The sequence below is a fragment of the Nicotiana sylvestris genome, chromosome 11, assembly GCF_000393655.2.
Source record: "Nicotiana sylvestris chromosome 11, ASM39365v2, whole genome shotgun sequence".
NCBI classification, from domain to species: Eukaryota; Viridiplantae; Streptophyta; class Magnoliopsida; order Solanales; family Solanaceae; genus Nicotiana; species Nicotiana sylvestris.
In genome coordinates, this window is record NC_091067.1 from 137,037,603 (window position 1) to 137,062,702 (window position 25,100).

The window sequence follows — 25,100 nt, forward strand, 5'->3', positions numbered from 1 at the left end:
GTTGTTCTATTTTGAGGTGACACATACGCTAGATGACGAGCGTGGAGTCATGCACCGTTGGGGATTGTGACTTGGTCCGTCCCGTACGACTGTCAAGTCGCGTATTTCATTTGAAATCTTATGATATTCTATATTTTAGAGATTGATATATATTTTCGGCTATATGCCATGTTTGGGGCCATGTGCAGACTTGTTGAGACCCTTAGGAGCATTTTTACTATTTTTCCTCACTCTATTGTATTGAAATCATATCCTCAGTCATGTTCTACCTGTTTATTGTTTAAACCTGGTTCATCACTTTAATTCTTAAAATGTGAAAACTGTTTGGTTTGAGTTCCCTGTTTTACTGATGGTCCGAGTGCTTGTGAGGTTGATGACTGAGATAGACTGAGGGTGAGATTGATGACTGAGATAGACCAATGGTCTGATTGTGAGGTTAATGATTGAGAGAGGCTGAGGGCCTGGTTGTGAGGATTATATATTTATGGATCGGGCTGCACGCTGCAGTGATATGTTGGATCGGGCTACACGCCACAATGATATAGCGCTTGGGCTATAGGAGCCCCTCCGGAGTCTGCACATCCCCAGTGAGCGACGTTGACGAGATATATGGATCAGGTTGCACGCCGCAACGATATATGGATCGAGCTGCGTGCCGCAACAGTTACTATATGGTACCTATTGAGTGTGAGTGTTGACCGGTAAGAGTGAGTCATGAGTGAATGAGAGGCTGTACGAGGGTCTATAGATATACATGTACATGAGTGATGCTTTGCCTGAGGGGCCTATTTATGAACTTACTGTTTTTTTCACTCCTCCTTAAAGTGAGTTTTTATCGAATATGTTGATTTAGTTACTACTTTCACTCATCTTTAGATCGAGCCTCTATTAAAAATGTTGAGCAAATGCTTTAAAACAATTTTCATTCAAACTGAATTTTTTAAGTTAGGAAATGGGTATAAATTTCTGTTTTGCCGAGGGGCTGTATACGAACTATGTTTTGCATGAGGGGCCGATTATGATTTTCATCACTTCCACTATATACATATTTCATTAAACCTATATTGAAAAGGTTAGAAAGATAAATTTTAAAGGATTTTACTGAAGTTGGGGTTTTAACGAAAAGAATTGAACGGTATCCTGGTTTAGGAACATATTGTAAACACTGTGGTGCTATGACGTGGTTGATGTGTTTTCTTACTGCTCAGTCTTTATTTACTCTTATTACTTACTGGGTTAGAGTACTCACATTACTCCATGTGCCTCGTGTGCACATTTAGGTATTTCGGAACTTGGTAGCGGGTGTTGATTGCTCAGAGGTGGAGTCATCAAAGTTAGCAAGGTGGCTGCACGACGTTCGCATCACTGCTTTCCTTCCTCTCATTTTCATTACTGTATTCAGTACATTTTTAGACTCTTGTTGTATTCAGACCTTGGTAGATGCTCATGACTAGTGACACCCCGATGTCGGGCTTGTGTAATTATTTCAGACTTTTCTTCAAAAATTTCATTATGATAATTATTGTTTATAAATGGCATAAAAACAACTTTTATTGGAAAATGGTTGATTCAGGAGTTGTGTTGGCTGGCCTAGTTTCACGATAGGCGCCATCACGACTGGGTCGGTTTTGGGTCGTGACAAGTTGGTATCAGAGCATAGGTTACATAGATCTCATGAGTCATGAGCAGGTTTAGTAGAGTCTCGCGGATCGGCACGAAGACGTCTGCACTTATCCTCGGGAGGCTGCAGAACCTTTAGGAAAAAAACTTCACATTCTTGAATTCTTTTCGTGCGTCCTTGATTCAGCTTGAAAAGTAACTCTTTGAATTCCTTCCATGCATTCGTATGCGCGCATGAGCGCTCAGTATCCAATGTGCATCGATGGTTTGTTATTCCCCGATCAAGGGGCGAGATGTGATATCTGCGTGCTGATGTTGGGCCAGTCTGGAAGACTTGAGGCCGGATTTTTGCCTATAGCTCGAGCCTTGAGCTATTGATTTCGTGAGCGCGTACTTCGGGATCTATATGTTTTGTTGTGCCCCTATTAAGGGGAGTAATGACTGGATAGCTATGTGATGAGTATGTTATGACTGCGAGGTGTATTCATATGATTTGGAAACAACGAGAAGGATCTGCAGGAGGATAGAAGAACTATTAGGTACTTGATTTTCATCTCGATTTGAGGTATAGCCCCGAGTTATGGGTGTGTGAAGAATCTTTCATGTGTTCTAGTTGGGAGTGAAGTAAATTTCATGTTACAGTATGAGTTCAGACTCAGAAAGATTAAGTGACTGCGTAATGTTTATGACGGTGGAAGGTATACAGAAATGTTAGTTTGAGGCAATGCAGGTGGGGTTATCTCCTGCAGAGTGTTCTGAAGTTGTGTGATCCTTATATTGTCTGTTAGAAAATCTCATTTACAAGTAAATTATATGTGTTGGAATTTAAATTTGGGTCGCTTAAGAGAGTGGGTTTTACTGTTACGAGAGTGAATGCGAGACTGCGAAAGATTTAAAATACTATATGGTCTGTGTTTCACAAGCTTATGAAGGATCAGGTTTAATCTCACTATGGTATTATGGTAGCAATAAAGTATATGCATTATGAGTTATTGTGTATGTCTTGGCCTATGGCTTCGATCCAAGTGGGGAGTCCACTATTAATTAGTCGATTGCACGATTATATGCCATGTTGGTTCCAACTTGAGGCGTGTGGGTGAATCAGTTATGGCTTACGGAGATTGAGACTAAGGATGGCTCGAGTAAAGGAAAATTTTGACAAAGGTTATGTCATGCTTCATAGGTGTATGAGAATCACGGAATGTCTTGAGTTGTTGTTGGTAATAGATGCTCGGTGCATAGAGCAGGAAGTTGCTTGGTTGTTCTAGGATGAGGTTACATTCTGCGGTGTCAGAGTAATATTGAGGCACGGGTGGTTCTGTTCATTTGATCAGGCTAATTGCAGTTTGAATAGAGTGAATGACTCTCGAGAATGGTTCTAATGTGTTCAAGATTTTACGTGTAACAATTGGGTATTTTCAAGTTGTATATGTGGCTAGAAACTGAGTTTTCATTGGAAGATGTCAAGACTTGTGGTATTTTCTATATTAATTATGGGATTCTATATATCAGTATCATGAATGTGAAGGTAATGACTTTGGATTCGTAGGAAGTCTCTTCAGGGTAAGCATTTTTGAACGTGGTGCTGTTGGGAATATCTAGAGAGTATTCAGTGGCTTATGGATTGTAGGACGGTACGGCTTTACGCTTGGGTATTGTGTGGTAAGTCTGGGTTGAGGAATTGTGATGTTATAGCAAGAAGGAGTATCAATTTGAAGGTAAATCAGGAGGGAACTCGGATAGATGGGATAGCTTGGTAGTAGGCAGAGTCGGTATGATAAGGATATGATTAGTTATTGGATGCTTACGAGGTAATGAGTTTCTACAGGTGCTTCGCGACAATTCTTTTAGGTTTTAGTGACTTGCGTAGCTCGGTTGAGTTAGAAAGACTCAATCTTGACAATTTAGATTTGTGCAAATGGAATTCGGAGAGTTCTAGATGGTTTCCACCACAATTATAGGGGTATATTTTTCCTATTGGCATGAGAACCATGGGATGTATAGTGATTTTCTTCTAGATGGGATCAATGTGAAGTTCTTGGCTAGTGGAGTACATAGTTGCTTGTGGCTCGGAGGGGATATGAAGTTCTCGTGGTTATCCTAGGATGGTACGGTTTATGCGGTATGTTGTGTAGGATTGAGATTTGCATATGTAAGGACACGGTTCAGATTTGAAAGGAAGGTCACAAATTCATAGATAGCATGGGAAGCTTCAGGTGACTAGATAAATGAGATCACTGATTGGTGTGGCTTGATGAGGGTATAACATTTCAGAAAGGTCAATGTGTTTGAATTATAGATGTTTTATTGGTATTGCGGCACTATCTTTTTTGATCGACAGATGCTATTCGAGTTTGCTTGGTGGCTCAGAAGAATTATAGGTGTACCTCTCTTGAGATGATTGAGTACTAGAGGTGTGTTATATATGTGAGTGGCAGAATTGGGATTAGATATGGTAATTCGTATGCTTTATGGACTTGGAGACTGGAAGTTCTCGTATACAGGTTAGCTCGTGGTTGTAGACGGCAAAGATATGGGTAAGTTAGTCAGATCATAGTATGTGCTATGATTCAGTCATTGTGAACCTTCGGAGGATTATTTATCTATTGTGGCTAACTAGAGTTGATGCGTGGTTCATTGGTAGACCTATATGGATGTGTGTTCGGCATCGGGACGACTTTGTTGACTTCGAGTTTCTATTGGTGAGGGATGTATTGATTCGCTTGTTATTGAGCCATTAGTAATTAGGGGGATCTATGAGTTACCTTTCCGTGTTGCGAGCCGTTAGGATTTGTTGGTTATAGGCACATGTGGTGCGATGTTATTAGAACCTCTCAATGGAATTCGAGCGGGAAGGGTACTGGGTATTGCTCAGTGGATGGCATATCGGTTATGTCCTTTCGGGTGGTGTGGTGTTATGTAATTACTTCGCGGTGGTTATGATGATCGCTTTGGCTTTAGACATCATATTGCGCGCGGTTGTCGATTTTGAGCATAGTGACTTAAGGTGTTTCATGCGGACCAGTGTTTGGATGAGGTCGCACATTGGAGCCAAGCTATGTGGAGGTATGATCCTGCAGGTTAGATTCGTGTGTTCTATTTCTGCAATGTGTGACGGGTTCTCAGCATTGTGTTGTGGTGGTATTGGTGAGCTTGCAGTACAACTCTTTCATTTGTATCATTTTCACGATTTGGGTATGTTCGGATTGTTGCTTATTGGTGCGCGGGTTGCACAAGTTGTGGCTTTAGGCTGTATTGATGTGTCATGTCACCAGAGTAATTGAGTTGGATTAAATGAGATCGTTAGGGGTCTTTAATGAATACAAACAGATTTGATTTCAGCATGTTGGAAGGATAATATCGAGGTTCAGCTCAAGAATTTGCTATGGTCTTTGCCAAAGGAGAAATGGCTTCATGAATGGTTGATTTGGGAAATGGTTACGGCTTACTGCGTGTTTCATTTATCATTGACATTATATGAAAGTGTTGGAATGAGACTTTAGTTGATAAGAAGTTCTCTATCGATATTCAGTAGTTTTGTGCAGCTGCTGTGATTAGAAGTTATCGCTACAAGTGTTTGAGTTATGCGGTATGCCATATAATTGCACCTGATGGTTGCAGGTATGGGTTATTACAGCTTGTTCGTGCCTATTCAGAGTATAAATGCGAGATTTTGATCTTGTGGATGATTTCAGAAGTGGAAATGTGGTTCTAAGGTTTATGGGCTAGGTTGGATGGTGAAATTTCAGTTACATTATGTTATCAAACCTATATGAGATAGGGTGACATGGGATCACCCCCGGGTATTTTCATGGTAAGGTTATTCAGCGATTGGTTGGCTTTTGGAACAACTCTGGGCACGTTCGAGGACGAACGTATGTTTAAGTGGGGAAAAATATAATGACTCAACCAATGGTTTTGAGCTCTAGTGCGTCGTTCAGCAGTTTGGGGCCATGAGCAGCTTCACTTCAGGTATTATGACTTGTATGCATGGTCGGAATTGAATTCCGGGGAATTCAGAGTTGATTTGGAAAGAGAATTCTCATTTCGGAAGCTTTAAGTTGAAATAATTAACTAAGATTGGATTTCATAGTAAACGACCTTAGAATTGGGATCTGAAGGTTCCAGTAAGTTCATTTGATGATTTCAGACTTGGGCATATGCCCGAATCGAGTTTTGGATGGCTCGGGGGCATTTTGGCGCCTATTGTGGAAGTTAGCATTTTGAAACAAAATTCATAAGTTTGGGTTGTAATGCATTTTAGTGTTATCGATGTTCGTTTGGGGTTCCGAGTCTAAGAGTAACTCTGTATGGTGATTCTGTAGTTGGGAGCGCGATCAGAAGTGAATTCGGAGGTACGTAGGTCATTTTGAAGTCATTTGGCTAAAGATAGAAATTTGAAGGTTTTTGGGAAGTTTAACCGAGAGTTTGACTTTTTGATATAAGGGTCAGATTCCAATTCTGAAAGTTGGAGAAGGTCGATAATGTCTAATATGACTTGTGTGCAAAATTTGAGTTCAATCGGACGTGATTTGACGGGTTTCGGCATCAAATGTAGAAGTTTGAAATTTCAAAGTTCATCAAGTTTGGATTAGAGTATGATTCATGATTTCGACATTGTTTGATGTGATTTGAGGCCTCGAGCAAGTTCGTATCATGTTTTGGGACATGTTGGCATAATTGGTTAAGGTCCCGAGGGCCTCGGGTGGATTCGGAAGGTTAACGGAATGAATTTCGGACTAAAGAGTTGCTGAAATTTTCTGCTGAAAGCTGTTTTGACAGCAACTAGTGCAATCGTGGAGCTGGATTTGGAAGCTTATATCTCAAAATTTATAAGGAATCTGAAATTTTGTAAAACATAAAGTTGTTGCCCTTGCATTCTAGTTTCCAGAAAGATAAAATATTCATGATTTGGACATTTTATCAGAAAGGTATGATCGATTAAAGATGGCTGGTGGAGCAGTTTCGACAAAATTTTCTGATGCATAGTGCCGATTTTAGAAGCTTATATATCGGAATATATAAAGCGTTATATGGTGTGCAACCTATTAAATGAAAGATCTTCAAGTTTAGTTTTTAAATATTCAAACCGTTTGTCATTTGGATATTTCCATAAGGAGTTATGTGCGTTTTAATAGAAGGTGTACAGCAGGGGAAAATTGTAATAGGATGTACAACCTGCACAGCACAAGGTACAACTCGATGAAGCCTCGGCAGATTGTTTTAAATATGAGTTTTGACCCATTTCTTTCATTTGGCTTGGGAGATTTTGGAGCTTTTTGAGAGGATTTGAAGAGGGATTCAAAAGATAACACCTGGAGGTAAGATTTTTGAACTCAATACTCGATTTTTGTATAAATTCTACCTAATTAATCATGGAAATTAAGCCTAAAATTGAGGAATTAGGGCTTGAATTTGGAGAGTGTTGTAAATTGGGGATTTGAAGGAGCAATTGAGGTCCGATATTGAGGTTCCTGGTATGTATAGACTCGTGAGAGGATAAGAAACCTATTGATGTAAAATTTATCGGAATCTGAGACGTGGGCCCGAGGCCAGGTTTGAGCAATTTCGGGATTTTTAATGTAAATTGGATATTTTCGAGTGGGTTTTGTTCCCTTAGCATATTTTAATGGTTATGTACTGATTATGTCTAGATTTGGAGCATACGGAGGTCGATTCGTGAGGGCAAAGGCATCACGTGCTAGAGTTTGGACCAGATCAAGGTAAGTAATGATTGTAAATATTGTCCTGAGGGTTTGAAACCCCGGATTTCACCTCGTTGTTCTATTTTGAGGTGACGCACACGCTAGATGACGAGTGTGGAGTCGTGCACCGTTGGGGATTGTGACTTGATTCGTCCCGTACGACTGTCAAGTCGTGTATTTGATTTGAAATCTTATGATATTCCATATTTTAGAGATTGATATATATTTTAGGTTGTATGCCATGTTTGGGCCATGTGCCGACCTGTTGAGACCCTTAGGAGCATTTTTACTATTTTTCCTCACTCTATTTGTTTTGAAAGCATATCCTCAGTCATGTTCTACCTGTTTATTGTTTAAATCTAGTTTATCGCTTTACTTCTTAAAATGTGAAAACTGTTTGGTCTGTGTTCCCTGTTTTACTGATGGTCTGAGTGCTTATAAGGTTGATGACTGAGATAGACCGAGGGTCCGATTGTGAGGTTGATGACTGAGATAGACCGAGGGTCTGATTGTGAGGTTAATGACTGAGAGAGGCTAAAGGCCTGGTTGTGAGGATTATATATTTATGGATCGGGCCGCACGCTGCAGCGATATGTTGGATCGGGCTGCATGCCGCAGCGATATAGCGCTTGGGCTGTAGGAGCCCCTCCGGAGTCTGCACACCCCTAGTGAGCGACGTCGACGAGATATATGGATCGGGCTGCACGCCGCAGCGATATATGGATCGGGCTGCATGCCGCAACAGTTACTATATGGTACCTGTTGAGTGTGAGTGTTGAGTGTGAGCGCTGACCGGTAAGAGTGAGTCATGAGTGAATGAGAGGCTGCATGAGGGGTTATATATATATATATATATATATGTACATGAGTGATGTTTTGCTTGAGGGGCATATTTATGAACTTATTGTTTTTTTCACTCCTCCTTAAAGTGAGTTTTTATCGAATATGTTGATTTAATTACTACTTTCACTTATCTTTAGATCGAGCCTCTATTAAAAATGTTAACCAAACGCTTTAAAACAACTTTTATTCAAACTGAAGTTTTTAAGTTAGGAAATGGGTATAAATTTATGTTTTGCCGAGGGGCTGTATACGAACTATGTTTTGCCCGAGGGGCCAATTATGATTTTCATCGCTTCCACTATATACATATTTCATTAAACCTATATTGAAAAGGATAGAAAGATAATTTTTAAAGGATTTTATGGAAGTTAGTGGTTTAACGAAAAAGAATTGAATGGTATCCTGGTTTGGGAACATGTTGTAAACATTGTGGTGCTATGACGTGGTTGATGCATTTTCTTACTGCTCAGTCTTTATTTACTCTTATTACTTACTAGGTTGGAGTACTCACATTACGCCATGCGCCTCGTGTGCAGATTCAGGTATTTCGGAACTCGGTAGCGGGTGTTGATTGCTCAGAGGTAGAGTTATCGGAGGTAGCAAGGTGGTTGCACGATGTTCGCATCACTGCTTTTCTTCCTCTCATTTTCATTACTGTATTTAGTACATTTTTAGACTCTTGTTGTATTCAGACCTTGGTAGATGCTCATGACTAGTGACATCTGGATGTCGGGCTTGTGTAATTATTCCGCACTTTTCTTCAAAAATTTAATTATGAGAATTATTGTTTATAAATGGCATAAAAATAACTTTTATTGGAAAATGGTTGATTCGGGAGTTGTGTCGGTTGGCCTAGTTTCACGATAGGCGCCATCACGACCGGGTCAGTTTTGGGTCGTGACCAGGATTTTGCTTTTCACAACAGTAAGTTTCATGCGGTTATTGAGGGATACAGTGATGCAAATTGGATCACCGATTCAACTGATTCTAAGTCCACAAATGGATATGTATTCACTATTGGTGGAGGAACGTTATCTTGGAAGTCCTCCAAATAAACTTATATTGCCCACTCTACAATGGAGATTGAGTTGATAGCCTCAGATAAAGCCGATGAAGAAGTTGAATGGCTCCAAAATTTCTTGGAAGATATTTTATTTTGGCCCAAACCGCTGGCACCAATATTCATACATTGCGATAGTCAAACGGCAATTGGAAGGGCTGGGAGCACTATGTATAATGGTAAATCTCGTCATATATGACAAAGTTGTTAGGCATATACTCTCTAGGGGGAATTATCATAATTGGCTACGTAAATTCAAGCGATAATGTGTCTGATCTGCCTACAAAAGGCCTAACTAGAGAGGTACTTGAAAGATCATCGAGAGGAATGAGACTATGGATGAGGACATGTCATTGTGGCGATAAATCTACCTAGAATACTAGAGATCCCAAGATCTAGGTTCAAGGAGATCAAGCAAAGTCATTAATAACGGTTCAACATTGTCAACTAAAATTTTGGTCCATTCTCGTGATGAGACAATGTTTAGTACCAAGGATAAAGCATTAAGGCTTTTTAATAATTTCTAAATTTTATACGGGGTATGTCAAAGAGTGTATCTACGGGATGACACGATTAGGAATCACCTATGTAAGTGAGAAGTTTTACCCGCTTCAAAGAAAATTTTGTAGGGCCAGTTCTCTACGCACTTATGAAACCAGATGATGTTCATGGTTGAAACGTACACAATAATTAGAATCAAAGATGGTTAAGGATTGATTGTGTGAATTATGGTTATCTAGATATAAACTAAAGTTTGACGGTTTAAAGATATCAAATCTACCGATTAACCGAGTATATCTGACATAAGTTCACTACGGAAAATTCAAAGGGAAACCTACTTATCCAGATGCGATTAATCCTTGTTTGTAAACCATACAGTTTTTTCATGCATTTTTGCGTGATATATCCATTCCTCATTCATGTGGGGGATCGTTGGGTTTAAGCTTATTATAGCTTAAAATAGAGTGAATAGGAAATTGAGGGAAAAATAAAATATTTGAATTTCCTCTTTGACAAAGGAACAATGTCCCATATTGGAGGAGGAAAAGTATTTTGATAGGTATATATATAATTGCTCTTCTTCTCAACTCTTTAAGAGCTTAGAAGAAGGCAAGCCTCACACTGTCATCGGCATCAGATTCAGATTCAAATTTGAGTTTGGGTTTGAATTTGGTCAAATGATCTGATTGATTAATTAATTTTTTGGACCAAATTTATTTGTTAAATATTAATATTTAATCCAAATCGACTGTTTTTGTAACGGTAATTTAAAGTTTCCCTCCAATTTTATTTTTCTATTTTATTTTGCGTAAATAGCCATTTTATCTAACTGGTCATCTTGAAGAGTTGCACCTCTTCGTTTCAACCCAATCTATTGGCTATAAATAGCAGGACATTCCCTCAGCTTTTTCTTACGAAAATTCCGAATTCTCCTTCTTTCTTCTGCATTGTTTTAATTTAAAGAAACCAACAATAAGTGTGATTTGCTATCGATCATTTGTGTTCGCTAAAATATTATGTTTGAAGTACTGCTATACCAATGTGTAATCCGTTCTATCCTGGGAGAAAATAATCCATAACCTCGGGTACTAGGAGGAGATTAAGTTCCTTAAGGAAACACTGTGAATTCAGTGGGCTCGGATTAATTTATGCTTCTTCTACATTTCTATTTTTTTTACATTATTTTTATTCTCCAAAATTATTTTACGAATATAGATTAATAACACCGTCAAGAATCCACCTTCATTCGTTTGCTTATTGCCTATATAAATTTGCTCATTTTGTTGTCTTCTTCACCTCTCAACATCTCTTAACCACTGTGATAGCCGCTAATTTAGTGTCTCACGAAAGGACCAAGCATATTGATATAGACTTTTATAAGGGAGAAGATTTTGCATGGATTAGCCAGAATAAAGTAAAGAGCAGCCGCTGCACTAAGCTTTCGCTATGCATGGGATCCAGGAAAGGGTCGGACCATGATGGTCTATTGTATGCAGCCTTGCCCTATATTTCTGCAAATGACTATTTCCACAACTCGAACCCGTGACCTCCTAGTCACATGGAAATAACTTTACTAGTTATGTCAATACTCTCCTTCTTGGTCAGAACAAAGTACATTAGAATAAGAGATCAACATGCAGACTTATTGACTAAAGTACTTAGCAAAGTTCAGCATAAATATTTGAGTTCCAAGCTAAGTGTGTTTGATGTTTTTACATCACCTAACTTGAGGGGAGTGTTGAAAAGTAAGGAGTGACTTAGAGCTCGTTTGGACATACAAATTTTTTTCTTTGTTCCAAATTTTTTTTGAAAATAATGTTTGGTTATCCCATTCTTACCAATTTTTCCCTTTTCACTTGAAAATCCATTTTCAAATTTGAAAAACTAGTTCTCACCACTTTTTCAATTGAAAATGGGAATTTGCTAGTGTTTAATTTTATAACACAACAACAACAACAACAACAACGACCCAGTATAATCCCACAAGTGGGGTCTGGGGAGGGTAATATGTACGCAGACCTTACCCCTACCCCGAAGGGTAGAGAGGCTGTTTCCAGGAGACCCTCGGCTCAAAAAAAAAAAAAATTTACTCTATATTTTTTTTTATAAATTTACTCTATATTTTTAAAATTTATAAAATGACCCCATCAGTTTTTCATCTTTGGCAAATATATCTTTGACGACTGATTCAACATCAGTCTTAGTTGATACTTGAACTCTGCCTACTGTAAGTTTGATTATATGGTTATGAGAAATATGTGATTATGCCTGCTTTTGCACTTTCTTTGTGTGTTAGTAGAATTAGAAAATGCGATATTGATTTTGCATCTTCTGTATATTGCACTAAAGCAGAATATGATAACAGTTAAACAATAGCATTTTGATTGTTTATTTCAAGTAGAATAATTAAATTGTGGTAATTTTGATATTTTTTTACAAGTTGTGGGGTATAAATCATGATTTATGATTTTGAAAAAAATGACATCCAAATATATTGCAAAAATTATAACTAAACACAACTTCATCTTCAAATTTTAGTGAAATTGTTTGAAAAAAAAAATGGAATTCATGTCCAAACGCCTGAATGAATTGTCGAGGGTAATATGGTGTATTTACAACTGGTTAGTTAAGAGATTATAAAAGTCAGTTTATTAGACTAATGAGTAAGGATATGTACAGTTGTCAGTTGAAGAATATACAGAAATTTGTCATTTCCTCTTCACTTCTCTCTTCAATTACATGCTCAAATTATGGTTCTCCCCACTCTCAAATCTCTGTTTCACACCATATACTCTATCCAAAATGACCAAACATCAATTTCTTTTATCTGTTTTATTCCTAGCTCTCCAAACCCCAATTGCTAGTGCCATAGCCATTTACTGGGGCCAAAACGGAAACGAAGCAACCTTAAACGAAACCTGTGCCTCGGGCAGATATTCCTATGTCAACTTAGCCTTCCTTAACAAATTCGGAAATGGCCAAACTCCTGAAATCAATCTCGCCGGTCACTGCAACCCCGCCGGTGACGGATGCGCCGCCGTCGGTCCAGAACTCAAGCTTTGCCAAAATTTAGGCGTCAAAGTAATGTTATCCATTGGTGGTGGAGTTGGAAATTACTCTTTAGCTTCAAGAGAAGACGCCAAAATTTTTGCGCGTTATTTATGGAACACATTTTTGGGTGGAAATTCCTCTTTTAGACCTTTAGGTAGTGCTGTTCTGGACGGAATTGATTTTGATATTGAGCTTGGATCGTCTCTTTACTATGACGATCTAGCTAAATACTTGAAAGATTATGGTAAGATTGGAAAAAAAGTGTACTTAACAGCAGCTCCACAATGTCCATTTCCCGATAGTTTGCTTGGTACTGCTTTAAATACAGGTCTTTTTGACAATGTTTGGGTTCAATTTTACAATAATCCTCCGTGTCAGTATACTCCTAATAATACTGATAATATTGAAAATTCTTGGATCCGGTGGACGTCGTCGGTGAATGCTACAAGGATATTTTTGGGTCTTCCGGCGGCACCACAAGCCGCCGGAAGTGGGTTTATTCCGGCGGATGTGTTGATCGGCAAAATTCTTCCGGTGATCAAGAAATCGCGCAAGTATGGTGGTGTTATGTTGTGGTCAAAATTTTGGGATGAGCAGAGTGGATATAGTGCCTCCATTCAGGAAGGTATGTGATAATTGTTTGTGGGAAATTTATAAATAATTAAAGCCAAAAGACTATGATTAGCATGTGTAGATGAATATTATTTGTATTTTTCTACCTTGCTGAAATGTGGATGTCTATTTCCATATAAAGTCAAAACTCTCTATAACAACTGCTTTTGTTTTGATATTGTTTGGATGCTACAATGAAGTGTTGTTACAGAAAATATATAATATAACATAACATAAAAATTGGTTCCGAGAAAACTTGGATTGTATAATAAATGGTTATTATATAGGAATGCTGTTATATAAAGATGTCTCACTGTACTATTTTTTACTCGCTAATAAATAGAAACCAATCAAATGGAGTATTATAAATTAGTATGACTACAGAAAACAATGTTCTAGTGGAAATAATGGTTATTTTCCTTCTTTTTGTTAAGTTCTCTTAATTTTCGGTGTCACGCGATCCTTGAAAAAAAAGTGAAAGCAAAATGGAGATGTCCAGGTTTTGGGATGGAAATCTGGAAATAATAGTACTAGAAACATACTCCTGCTAGTTGCCATTTATGCCTAAGTAAAGTTCGAAAGAATTCCTTGCACTTATACTTGTATGACTAGCAAAGTTAATAGCGCCAGTAGAGATTGTGTTCTAACTAGAATTGTGCAATGTGTTTTCCTAGATTCGGAGCCAACAAGAAATAGGAGTGCCACAAATGTACCAAGTACAATCCCAATTCCTCCGGCCTTATCACCAGCACCATCTCCCAATGTAACGCCAAGATCATCTGATTCATCTCAAAGAACTTGTATGTATAGTATACAAATCTTGTTTTTGCATTTTGTTAACTGAATAGTAGCTCCTGAATTAGTAGATTAATCTCACTTTTTAAACTGCATTTCTGCTAGCTTCTGTTAATTTTTCCTTTGAGATTGCTCTATCGAGGTCTCATAGCTAGTCGTCTTTTTAGTTTTTAATCTGAACTAAGGTCATGAAGAGGAGGTAGTAGATTCCATTACTTTTATGTTTTCTTTTTCTCTTTATGAGTTATGAGAAAAGAGGGGTTAATCACCATTGTATGAATCCTATTTACTCGATAAAATTTTCTAGAGAAGTATTGTTTAGGATTGAAGGTGAAAACTTTTTTTTGATTGTTCGTCGATATGGTCCATTCAACGGCTTATCATAATTTTAGGCGTGTATTAGTCTTTTAGTAAATCTAGTCATTGTATCGAGTATATCCAGAGAAAGGTCCTTTAGACCATCTGTTTAAACCTGTGGATGTAAAATGCATCTCACAGTTCCAAAATTTAAGTGTGTGTCCAAAAATATGCTTTATTATAACTTTTGTGAATTTTGGCTCATTTTGTTGATGCAGCATTAAAATGGTGGATATGGCTTATAGTTGCAATTGGTTTGACAATATTCGTAGGACTTAGCTCCCTATGCTACCTTCTGCACAGGAAAAGTAAGCACTTGAAGAATTTAGCTATAAAACTTGACACAACAATAAACTTTAATATCTCACAACCTTCTCTTTCACTATCAGGGAAAGCAAAAGCAACAGCTTTGCTATTGCTTAATCAAACAACAAATAGAGCAAAAAGGAGAAAGATGGACAAGAAGATGAGTGAAGAAGTGCAATTATACAGCTTCGGGAGCCTGGCAATTGCCACGAACAATTTTTCACTAGGAAATAAGCTTGGTGAGGGTGGCTTTGGACCAGTTTACAAGGTAAAACATTGAATGAATATGATTCTTGTTAGAAATAAACTGAAACCAGTCGTTATATTCAGGGAAAGTTGCCTGATGGTCAAGAAGTAGCTATAAAAAGGCTTTCAACAAGTTCTGGACAGGGTCTGCTGGAGTTCAAGAATGAAATTCTATTGATTGCAAAACTTCAACACACTAAACTTGTTAGGCTTTTAGGCTACTGTACTCAAGGCGAAGAAAGGATTTTAGTATATGAATACATGCATAACAAAAGCCTAGACTTCTTCCTTTTTGGTAAATACCGCACTTCTCTTCTTCAACGATTAGAATATATACTTGCAACCAATTTGCAATGTATTTGTCCACAAGCTGCTTCGTTTTAATCCTCTATTATGATATGAACAGATACTAACAAAAAGGAGCAAATAAATTGGGGCACTCGATTCAGAATCATCGAAGGGGTTGCTCAAGGTCTACTCTATCTGCATAAATATTCAAGGTTGACAGTTGTTCATAGAGATTTAAAAGCGAGCAACATATTACTTGACAGTGACATGAATCCAAAGATATCGGACTTTGGCATGGCGAGGATTTTTGGACAGCAAGAATCTGAAACAAATACAAAAAGAATTGTTGGAACACAGTAAGTGAAAACCCATAGTTTCAGCCAAATTGAACTTATAGTCATATACAAGTTTATATTTACTCAAAAGTCTAAGTACACTTTCAAACACAACTTCAGTGGCTATATGTCTCCAGAGTATGCCTTAAGAGGCATTGTTTCAACAAAGACAGATGTATTCAGCTTCGGAGTTTTACTCTTAGAAATTGTTAGTGGGAAGAAAAACAACAGCTGCTATGATTCTGAGCACCCACTAAACCTCATAGGACTGGTATGTTTCTAGACTTATTTATGAACTTATCTCATGAAACAGAGAAACATAATACCATGCATTTCTATGTTTCAGGCATGGGAATTATGGAGAGAAGAGAGAGCTTTGGAGCTAATAGATGCAACACTAATTGAGTCATGCTCGCGCGACGAAGTACTGAGATGCATTCATGTGGGACTCTTGTGCGTGCAAGACTATGCAAAAGATAGGCCTTCAATGTCCAGTGTGGTTTCCATGCTTACTAATGGGTCGAGGAAACCACCACCACCACCAGAGCGACCCGGATTTTTCATAGAAAGGGGGGATCAACAAGCACAGAGGTCTGAAGAAGCAGAAAGATATTCGATAAATGGATTATCAATTTCAGAGTTGAAAGGAAGATAAGTCTACCAATGCAGTACTCAAGGTCAAAAGTTAGAAGTGTTTTTCCATAGGGTGAGTGAGGGCCATTTGAGACAAAAGTTAAAAGTGTTTTCCACGAGGCAAATGGAGACAAAAGTTCAAGAACATCCTTTGAGGGCCATTTGTGTACTTCACCCTTTCATTAGAGCTTGTGTTGATACATATTTCGTGGGGTTTTTTCACTTTCAGTACGCGTCAGAAACTATTTACATTTGGTAGCCGAAAAAGTGTATATAATTTTTGTATATAACATACAGAATGTATATATATACAAAAAAATATTCCTTTTTTTGCTATTATTTTTAGAGCGGCTATATAATGTCATTTTTCCTATTTCGTGACACTTCGACGAAGCCCAAATATTGAGTGAAAGGGAGAAATTTGAATTTTTGTTTTCAGGTAAGGATGCACAAAGTAATTTTCCTTTGAAGTTTTAACTTATGAGTGTCAAGTCTTTTTAAATTTGGCTCTTATACCATATGAGACATCTGCCTATTCACTCCAAAATCTTAAGGCAAGCGATGGAGTAGACCAAGACTATTTAAACATTTTTTGAAACTCTTGCACAAACGATGAAGGAGGAATGTTTGCATTTTCTATTATGTGCCAACACGTACTAGATGGTGTTTATGTTAGGCGTTTGTCGTGATTTTTTTATCATATTTGATTTTTCTATCTCTTGATGGAAAAAACAACATATTTACAATAATTTGAGTTTCTTTTTTGTAGAAGCAAATTACAAATTTCTCATATTTGGTTAGTCTTTTTTCTTGTAGGAAAATGTTTAGACTTCTATAAATTGAGGATCTTTCCTTCTCATTCAGTAGTATCCACAATGTAGCCATATGGGTTTGAGTCATGTTTAAGAGGAGAATTTTACGGTGCAAGTGTTAGCATGTCACTTGTGTTTGCCTCTTCGTGAGGTTGTTCTCTTGATATTTTGTACTCTCTTTTATTATAGTGGATTGCTCATCTCCGCTGTAGACGTAGGTCTGTTGACCGATCCACGCTAAATATTTGTGTCTTTTTTGGTATATTTCTCTTTTTTTTGTATGATTTGTCGTTGTTCAGGGTTTGCTTACTAGTTTTCGCATGACTCCTAATTTTTTCGGACCTAACAAGTGGTATCAGAGCGAGGTTCAAGACAAGTTCATCTTGGCGGATTTAGTTCTAGTTGTAACCTATTTGACGATAACCATGATTTTTGTTTGATAAATTTGATCGAACTGCTACTCACGTTGAGACAAATTTTACGGTGGATTTTTGGAGATGCTACCTGTTGAATGCTATATGGAGAAGGTTGATCAAATTTATTTTGTGAGAAAATTCAGGCCAAGGGAGAGAATTGTTAGGTGTTTGTTATGATTTTCTTACCATATTTGATTTTCCTATCTCTTGAAGGAAAGAACAATATATTTACTATAATTTGGTTTTCCTTTTTGCAGAAGGAAATCATAAATCTCCCATATTTGGCTAGTCCTTTTTTTGTATGATTTGTCGTTGTTCAAGGTTTTCTTACTAGTTTCCGTATGACATCTGATTTTTTCGTACCTAACAAGTGGTATCAAAGCGAGGTTCAAAATAGGCTCATCTTGGCAGATTTAGTTTTAGCCGCAACCGATTTGACGATAATCATGATTTTTGTCTGAGAAATTTGACCGGAGTGCTCACGTTGAGACAAACCTTACGGTAGAGATTTGGAGATATAACCTGTTGAAGGTTATATGAAGAAGGTTGATCAAATCTATTTTGTCAGAAAATTTAGGTCAAGAGAGAGAATTGTTAGGTGTTTGTCCTGATTTTCTTACTATATTTGATTTTCCTATCTCTTGAAGGAAAGGACAACATATTTACCATAATTTGCCTTTCCTGTCTGCAGAAGAAAATTATAAATCTCCCATATTTGGCTAGTCCTTTTTCTTGTAGGAAAATGTTTGGACTTCAATAAATTGAGGACCCTTCCTTCTCATTCAGTAGCATCCACAATGTATCCATATGGGGCTTGAGTCATATTTAGGGGGAGAACTTTATGGGACAGGTTGACGAGCGCAAAACACAATTAATTTATGCTCGCTAATCAAAGATAGTATAGTATAATATCGTATCCACAAGAATTTGATTTAAACAATATTCTCGTAGTTTCTAGCTTGATTGCTATTCAGGAGGATCAACAGCTGAGATTTATATCATTAATAATTAAAATTAATTAATAATCTAAAGCTATTGACTAGTGACTATCTAGACAAAGAAAAAGCAAATAAAGTTATCAGTGGGAGAAGATAGGGTTTCGACAGGATAGTTGCATGATAATTGTTCGGGATCTAACTCTAGATAATTCACTTCTAACAAGGTTAAATCAATGGTTCAACTAGCCTCTTTTGATTACTTATACGAATCTATGAACTCAACCAACAATATGATGCAAAGATATCACAAGTTATGCCTCTCGCGATTACAAGAACTATTGACTATAGATGAAGCAATTAAATCTTCCAAAACGATTTAATATATAAAACAAGAGTTATAATCCACAAACAATCATCAATACACCAAATCCATCAAACCCTAAAGGGAACTACTCCATAGACATGGAGAAATTCATCACAAATATAATTAAAGTATAGGAAAACATAGATTCGATCCAAATTCGGGTCTTGAGTGAGGAAGGAATGATGAAATCCTTGTGCTTATGTTCTTACAACTCCTCCTTAGCTTCCTTAGGTCGAAAGTATGCCAAAAGTCCAGAAAAAATATTTTTTCATGTATTTATACCAAGTAGGATCGGGCTCGGATGAAACCCCCCTTTCCTAGCCGAAATAGGAGAATAGCTCTGGGAAAAAATGCACAGGCGCGCCGCGTGGGGCGACGCGCCATGCAGGGTGCTAATGCAGTTTATCAAAGATCAAGAAAAGTTGTTAGGCAGTAGAAATGTACCATCACGTCGACCCACCGCCTCCCACGCACCGTGGTAGTACAATTTCTTTAGAGCACGACTTAAATCCTGATTTTTAATGTCCAGACTTGGTCCTCGACCCCCGAATACAATTCCAGCTTAATTCCTTGGGCTTTTACTGAGACTTCAAAGCTTCAAATAGCTCAAATTAGCTCCACAACATCAACATAGCTCGGAATCACTCCTACAAGGCATAAAACACGCAATAAGTACAAAACACTACCAATTAAAGCTCAAACACAAGTAAAGTAAAGTGAATTACAGTGTAATAAACTACTAAAATACGGGATTATAGCCTACCATCAACATCCCACACTTAAAGCATTGCTCATCCTCGAGCAAACAAACTACACTTTATATAAACACGATTTTTTTTAAAAAAAATAACTCTCCTAACTCATCACATCAAGAATATTTAAAATAGATTAAGCACTCCAACGTAACATCCTTGCCTCAAGATTTGACTCAAAAACACCACGTATTTTTCAAAACCTGCTCACTTACTCTAACATAGAGGTCAACGACATTACCTTTTCTTCATGAATCAAGTTCCCTCACATAATAATAGAGAGTAGTTCCACACATAATAAAATTCAAGAACAATTAGAAACTCAAGATAGAAAGAATTCACTCACTCTCAGAAGTAACATTCCTATGTCAGAATAGACGTACCATAGGCTTGCCCGTAGTGTACTACTCTACTAATTGAGCTCATTCAGTCCAGGATCAAGTAAGACTTTATTTGGTTGTAATGTAGGCTGCGGGATGGGTAGGATACATTTGGATATAGTGACTACACCTTCCTAAGCATTTAATACATACAATTAACCATTCAAAACCCCACGCTTATGTCAAACCATAATTTCACATTCACATCAATATACGTCAACTCCCAACTTCTTTAAGCATAAATACATCAAAAGTTACCACTATCAAGGAATATTTTCGCAATAATACAACTAGTTTTTCTTTTCTTTTTCAATTCAAGTGGCTCTTAATTTTTCAAAACAATGCACCTTTCTCCTATTTCAATAGTTCCACACAAAATCCTAACCAACCGCCCACACTTTACTTTTACAAAGTTCAAAATAAATTCAAGTGCTCAAGAGAGGTAAAAAGTTAAAATAGATGTTCAATCCAAACAAATGGGTAAGGTTTGAAACGTGGTTACCAAAGAAATAAGATTACAGGCTTAAAGGGGTTAACTGCAATACATAACAATTGTGTGGGTAAAAGCATATAATTGGGTCAACAAAGAAACGCCTATATTACTTTCAAGACTAAATAAAACTACTATCCGCTTTGTAAATACACGGGACAAGTTCTAGACATCAAAAGCAATGCATAAAATAATATAAAACCTCACACACACCTGTCACATAACTCACTCAGGATCGGACTCATCAAGACACTCTAGTGAAAGCATTTACGCAAAGTTAAGAACATACCATTTAAGGTATTTATGCACGAGTCATAAATTGAGCCTAAACGTCACAACTAAAACACTCACTATTCTCAAGGTATAATAAAGTCAAGAGATATTCCCTTCATTTCAAATCATAGCACAAGACTTTCTACTCCTACAAAAAATTCTAAAAATAATAACTACACCCAGTTCAACAAAACCATTGGAAAAGAATCGCGGCACAAAGAAAAACCAAGGGCGAATTGTTGCACGACCTAGGAAAACAAAATATTTTTCTTCGACTTTAATCCCTCAAGAAGACAGTCGAGGAAATCTATCGTTGGGAAAATTCAAAAAAATTTCAATCAAAAGAAACGATACTATTAAAAACGCACATATACATATATACATTCCCTATCCCACACTTTAAATTATGGCATGTCCCCATGACACACAAATAAAAAGTAAGAGGTAAAGGAAACTTCCTTGATTCATCTAGTGGGGATCTGATTCGAAGTCGGAATCTCCTTTGCACGCCTAACCCAATGCACATATCCATGCTGAGATCTTCTTTTCCACCTTGTTAGGGTATACCCCACACTTATCAGCTTCACTTTTTCCGAATTGCTCTTTAAGGGCATCCCTTTCTCCTTCAATTTTGAAGATCACCTTTGCATCCCCCACTCTGAGCATGAGCTGCCTTTCCTGAATATTTATAATTGCTCTGCCCATAGCCAAGAATGGTCTTCCTAAAATTAGAGGGACCTCTATATTCTCTTCCATGTTAAGCACAGTGAAATCCACATGGAACACAAATTTGTCTACCCGAACCAACACATCTTCAACAATTCTTTCAGGTAAGATGCTGGTCTGATCCGCCAACTGCAATGACACAATTATCGACCTTATTTCTCCAATCTCACCCTCCAATTTTCTGTAAATAGACAAAGACATAAGATTAATAGTGTCACAACCAAAAACCTGATTATTCGTGATGGCACCTAACCTAACCCGCTAGGTAAGCCGATTAACAACTATCCATTTTAATGAGATTCATTAAGAAGAGAAATGATAATGCAATTGAACTATTATACGAAGAATTCCCAAAGATTGGTAGTACAAATCATGAGCTTCTAAGATTTAGAGTTAACAAAGCTGATATGAAGTAAATACATCACCTGCTTGAAATATATATGAACAGATTAAAATTCTAAAGCTACCAAGGACAAAAGGCAGCTATAACCGGAACGCAGGTACATCTTCAAATATAGCTCCCGCCATACCCAGCAACATCAACATCCAATATTTGCACGCAAGGTGCAGAAGTGTAGTATGAGTACAACCGATCCCATGTACTCAATAAATAACAAACCTAACCTTAGGTTGAAGTAGTGACGAGCTGGGACAAAGAACATAGTCCAACTCTAATAACCAGTAATAGTTCACATTAATATAAATAAGATGGTACAAGAAATAACTCAAAGATATGATGCTCAACTCGTTCACAGTTACTGCAAATACACATGTTTTCCAAGTATAACAATAAATCCCAATCTTTCACCGAAAAAACAAAAAATATGAGTAAGTTTGAAAACTGTGATTCTCTCAAAAGCAACGAATATTTTTTTTACAAATACAAAGAAAACACCATTCACCTTCATAGCAGCAAGTTCAAAGTTCAAATTGCAGGTCAGTCATCCTTTTTGTTCCTCTATGTAGAAAATTTTATTTTTTTCGACTCAAATTACTTGTGCTTCAAAGTAGCGTATAATAGATTGTTTTGACTAGTTTTTTGTGGGGATGAAGCAAATCTACATATATATTTTTCACATATTTATTGTTTTCTTCAAATTTTATTGAATTTTACATATTTATAAATATTTACTGTAATTATATTATTTTATAAAATATTAAAATTAAATATCTATGGGGCTTACACCTCGCTGAGGCATATGTAAAACGCATCGCCTTACACCCACGTCTTTTAATACACTTCTCGGAATCACTCCTACAAGGCATAAAACACACAATAAGTGCAAAACACCATCAATTAAAGCTCAAACACAAGTAAAGTGCAATAAATTAGAGTGTAATAAGCGACTAAAATACGGGATTAAGACTACCATTACAAGTGTTAGTGTGTCTCTTGTGTTTGCCTCTTCGTGAGGTTGTTCTCTCGATTTTTTGTACTCTCTTTTAGATAGTGAATTGCTTATCTCCGCCATGGACGTAGGTCAATTGGTCGAACCACGTTAAGTCTCTTTTAGTATATTTCTCTTTTGTTATTTGATTTATCGTTGTTCAAGGTTTTCTTTGGTAGTTTCGGCATGACACCTAATTTTTCGATCCTAACTATTTAGTGTTTACACTTGATTTTGATTTAATTTTGTTCAAAAAAACATTTGAAGTTGTACGTTCGAACTTTTACGCGACAAACTATTTACATCCGATAGCTGTAAAAATGTATAATTTTTGTGTGTATATATTTTTTTCGATACTTGTATAATTTTTACCGGCTATTATTTTCAGAGCAACTATACAATATCATTTTCCCTATATTTTTAGGTCCAAATGCCGATTGATTTTGTTTTTTCCAAGTCGAACATACCTACTATGCTAATAGTAACAAGTATTTTCATGATAGTCGTACAGTAGCAATATAAGTAGGCGTTTGGATATGAATTTCACTTTTTTTTAATTTGAAATTTTACTAAAATTTGAATTGAAGATAAAGTTGTGTTTTGCTATAATTTGTAACATATTTGGATGTCTTTTTTTCAACATTTTTTGCTACTAAAAATTAGCAACCTTCCCATTTTCAATTGAAAAACTGGTGAGTCAAATTTAAAAATGTATTTTCAAGTGAGATTGGAAAAATTGTAAGATTTTAATAACCAAACAGTATTTTAACAAAAAAAAAAAAAATTAAAAACAAAAATTTTCTTATGTCCAAATGGGCTCTCTAAGTTTGTGGCTTTAGCAATAATGAATTTGCAAACTGTTAGTGATGGTAATTGTGCAGTCTATACTCTATATATGAGACATGAAAGTTAATTTTTGTATTACAAAAAAGTAAACCAATAAAGTTAAATTTAGTCAAGTCAAGTAAACATAAAGGGCAAACAGAAAGTCAGTCGAGGAAACGCAGCAAGCCATTAGCTTTATGTGAAACTATTTAGTCAGAACTCAGAAGTCTAGTCGTGCATCCACCTTCCACGCAAGTTCTTTATTTGAATAGCCAAGAATTCACCTTAATATTACCTATTTAAATTTGCTCAGTTTTCTTCACCCCTCCACATTTCTTACTCACTAACCTTCGCATTTTTACAAACATGGCCACCAATATGATCATCAAGCTCATCTTTCTTTCTCTTTGCATTTTCACAATTTTCATCTCTTCTTCTTCTGCCATTTCCTCATGCAACGGCCCTTGTCAAACCTTGGACGATTGTGACGGCCAACTTATATGCATAAGAGGAAAATGCAACGATGACCCTGATGTTGGTACAAACATTTGTAACAACTCTCCTCCTGATCCCAACAATTGCCAGCCATCTGGTCAAGTCAATTGCCACGGAACTCATCCTATATACCGGTGTTCGCCTCCTGTCACAGGCTCCACCTCCGCCAAACTTACCCTTAACGATTTCAGTGAAGGCGGAGATGGTGGCGGACCATCAAAATGTGATGATCAATATCATGATAATAATGAAAGAATAGTAGCATTGTCTACTGGTTGGTACGCTGGAGGTTCAAGATGTGGAAAAATGATACGTATTAGGGCAAATAATGGGAAGAGTGTAACGGCTAAAGTTGTGGATGGATGTGACTCAACTACTGGTTGTGATGCTGAACATGGTTATCAGAGACCGTGTAAATATAACATAGTGGATGCTTCAGTTGCTGTGTGGAGAGACTTGGGGTTAGATACAGATACGGGTGTAGTTCCTATTACTTGGTCCGTGGCTTAGGATATAGTACAAGTACTTGAATAAACGTGTCATCTTACATGTAACAAGATGGACATTAGAGTGATCAATTAGCTATGACATAATAATCTAAATTATGTGTAATTCCAAGAAAACTTTGGTGATATTAAGCAAAACAATATCCTAGTTTATTATTAATTCTATGAACGAGCTAGCGTTAACAGTGAGCGATAAATCAGAATAATCTAAAAATTAAAGCAAATATGGTCGTAACTCGATCGAGTACTCCCGCAGAAACATGTGCAAATCAGGATCTTTAATTTGAACGAAAAGTTTTCCTAAGTAATTCTTTTTTTTTTTGTTGTGATTGATGAAAATATTTTGTTTTATCGGTCCTTGTCCGGACCTCACTTACACCGTT

General features: G+C 37.0%; 2 protein-coding genes across 3 annotated transcripts; both read left to right on the forward strand.

The window, feature by feature from the left end:
- The first annotated feature begins 12,395 nt into the window (after positions 1-12,395).
- On the forward strand, positions 12,396-16,691 carry LOC104210555 (cysteine-rich receptor-like protein kinase 10). 2 transcript variants are annotated; one of them, XM_009759482.2, is made up of 8 exons: positions 12,396-13,405; positions 14,067-14,192; positions 14,763-14,852; positions 14,934-15,118; positions 15,181-15,391; positions 15,503-15,740; positions 15,840-15,990; positions 16,066-16,691. In XM_009759482.2, exons 1-8 carry the CDS (start codon positions 12,469-12,471, stop codon positions 16,372-16,374), a joined length of 2,247 nt encoding a protein of 748 aa, XP_009757784.1. In that variant the 5' UTR covers positions 12,396-12,468; the 3' UTR covers positions 16,375-16,691. The 2 variants fall into 2 exon arrangements, with proteins under 2 accessions (XP_009757784.1, XP_009757785.1); XM_009759483.2 differs by lacking the exon at positions 14,067-14,192.
- Positions 16,692-24,028: 7,337 nt separating this feature from the next.
- LOC104210554 (kiwellin-like) lies at positions 24,029-24,877 on the forward strand. Its single transcript, XM_009759481.1, has one exon. It carries the CDS (start codon positions 24,083-24,085, stop codon positions 24,719-24,721), a length of 639 nt encoding a protein of 212 aa, XP_009757783.1. The 5' UTR covers positions 24,029-24,082; the 3' UTR covers positions 24,722-24,877.
- The last annotated feature ends 223 nt before the right edge of the window (positions 24,878-25,100 follow it).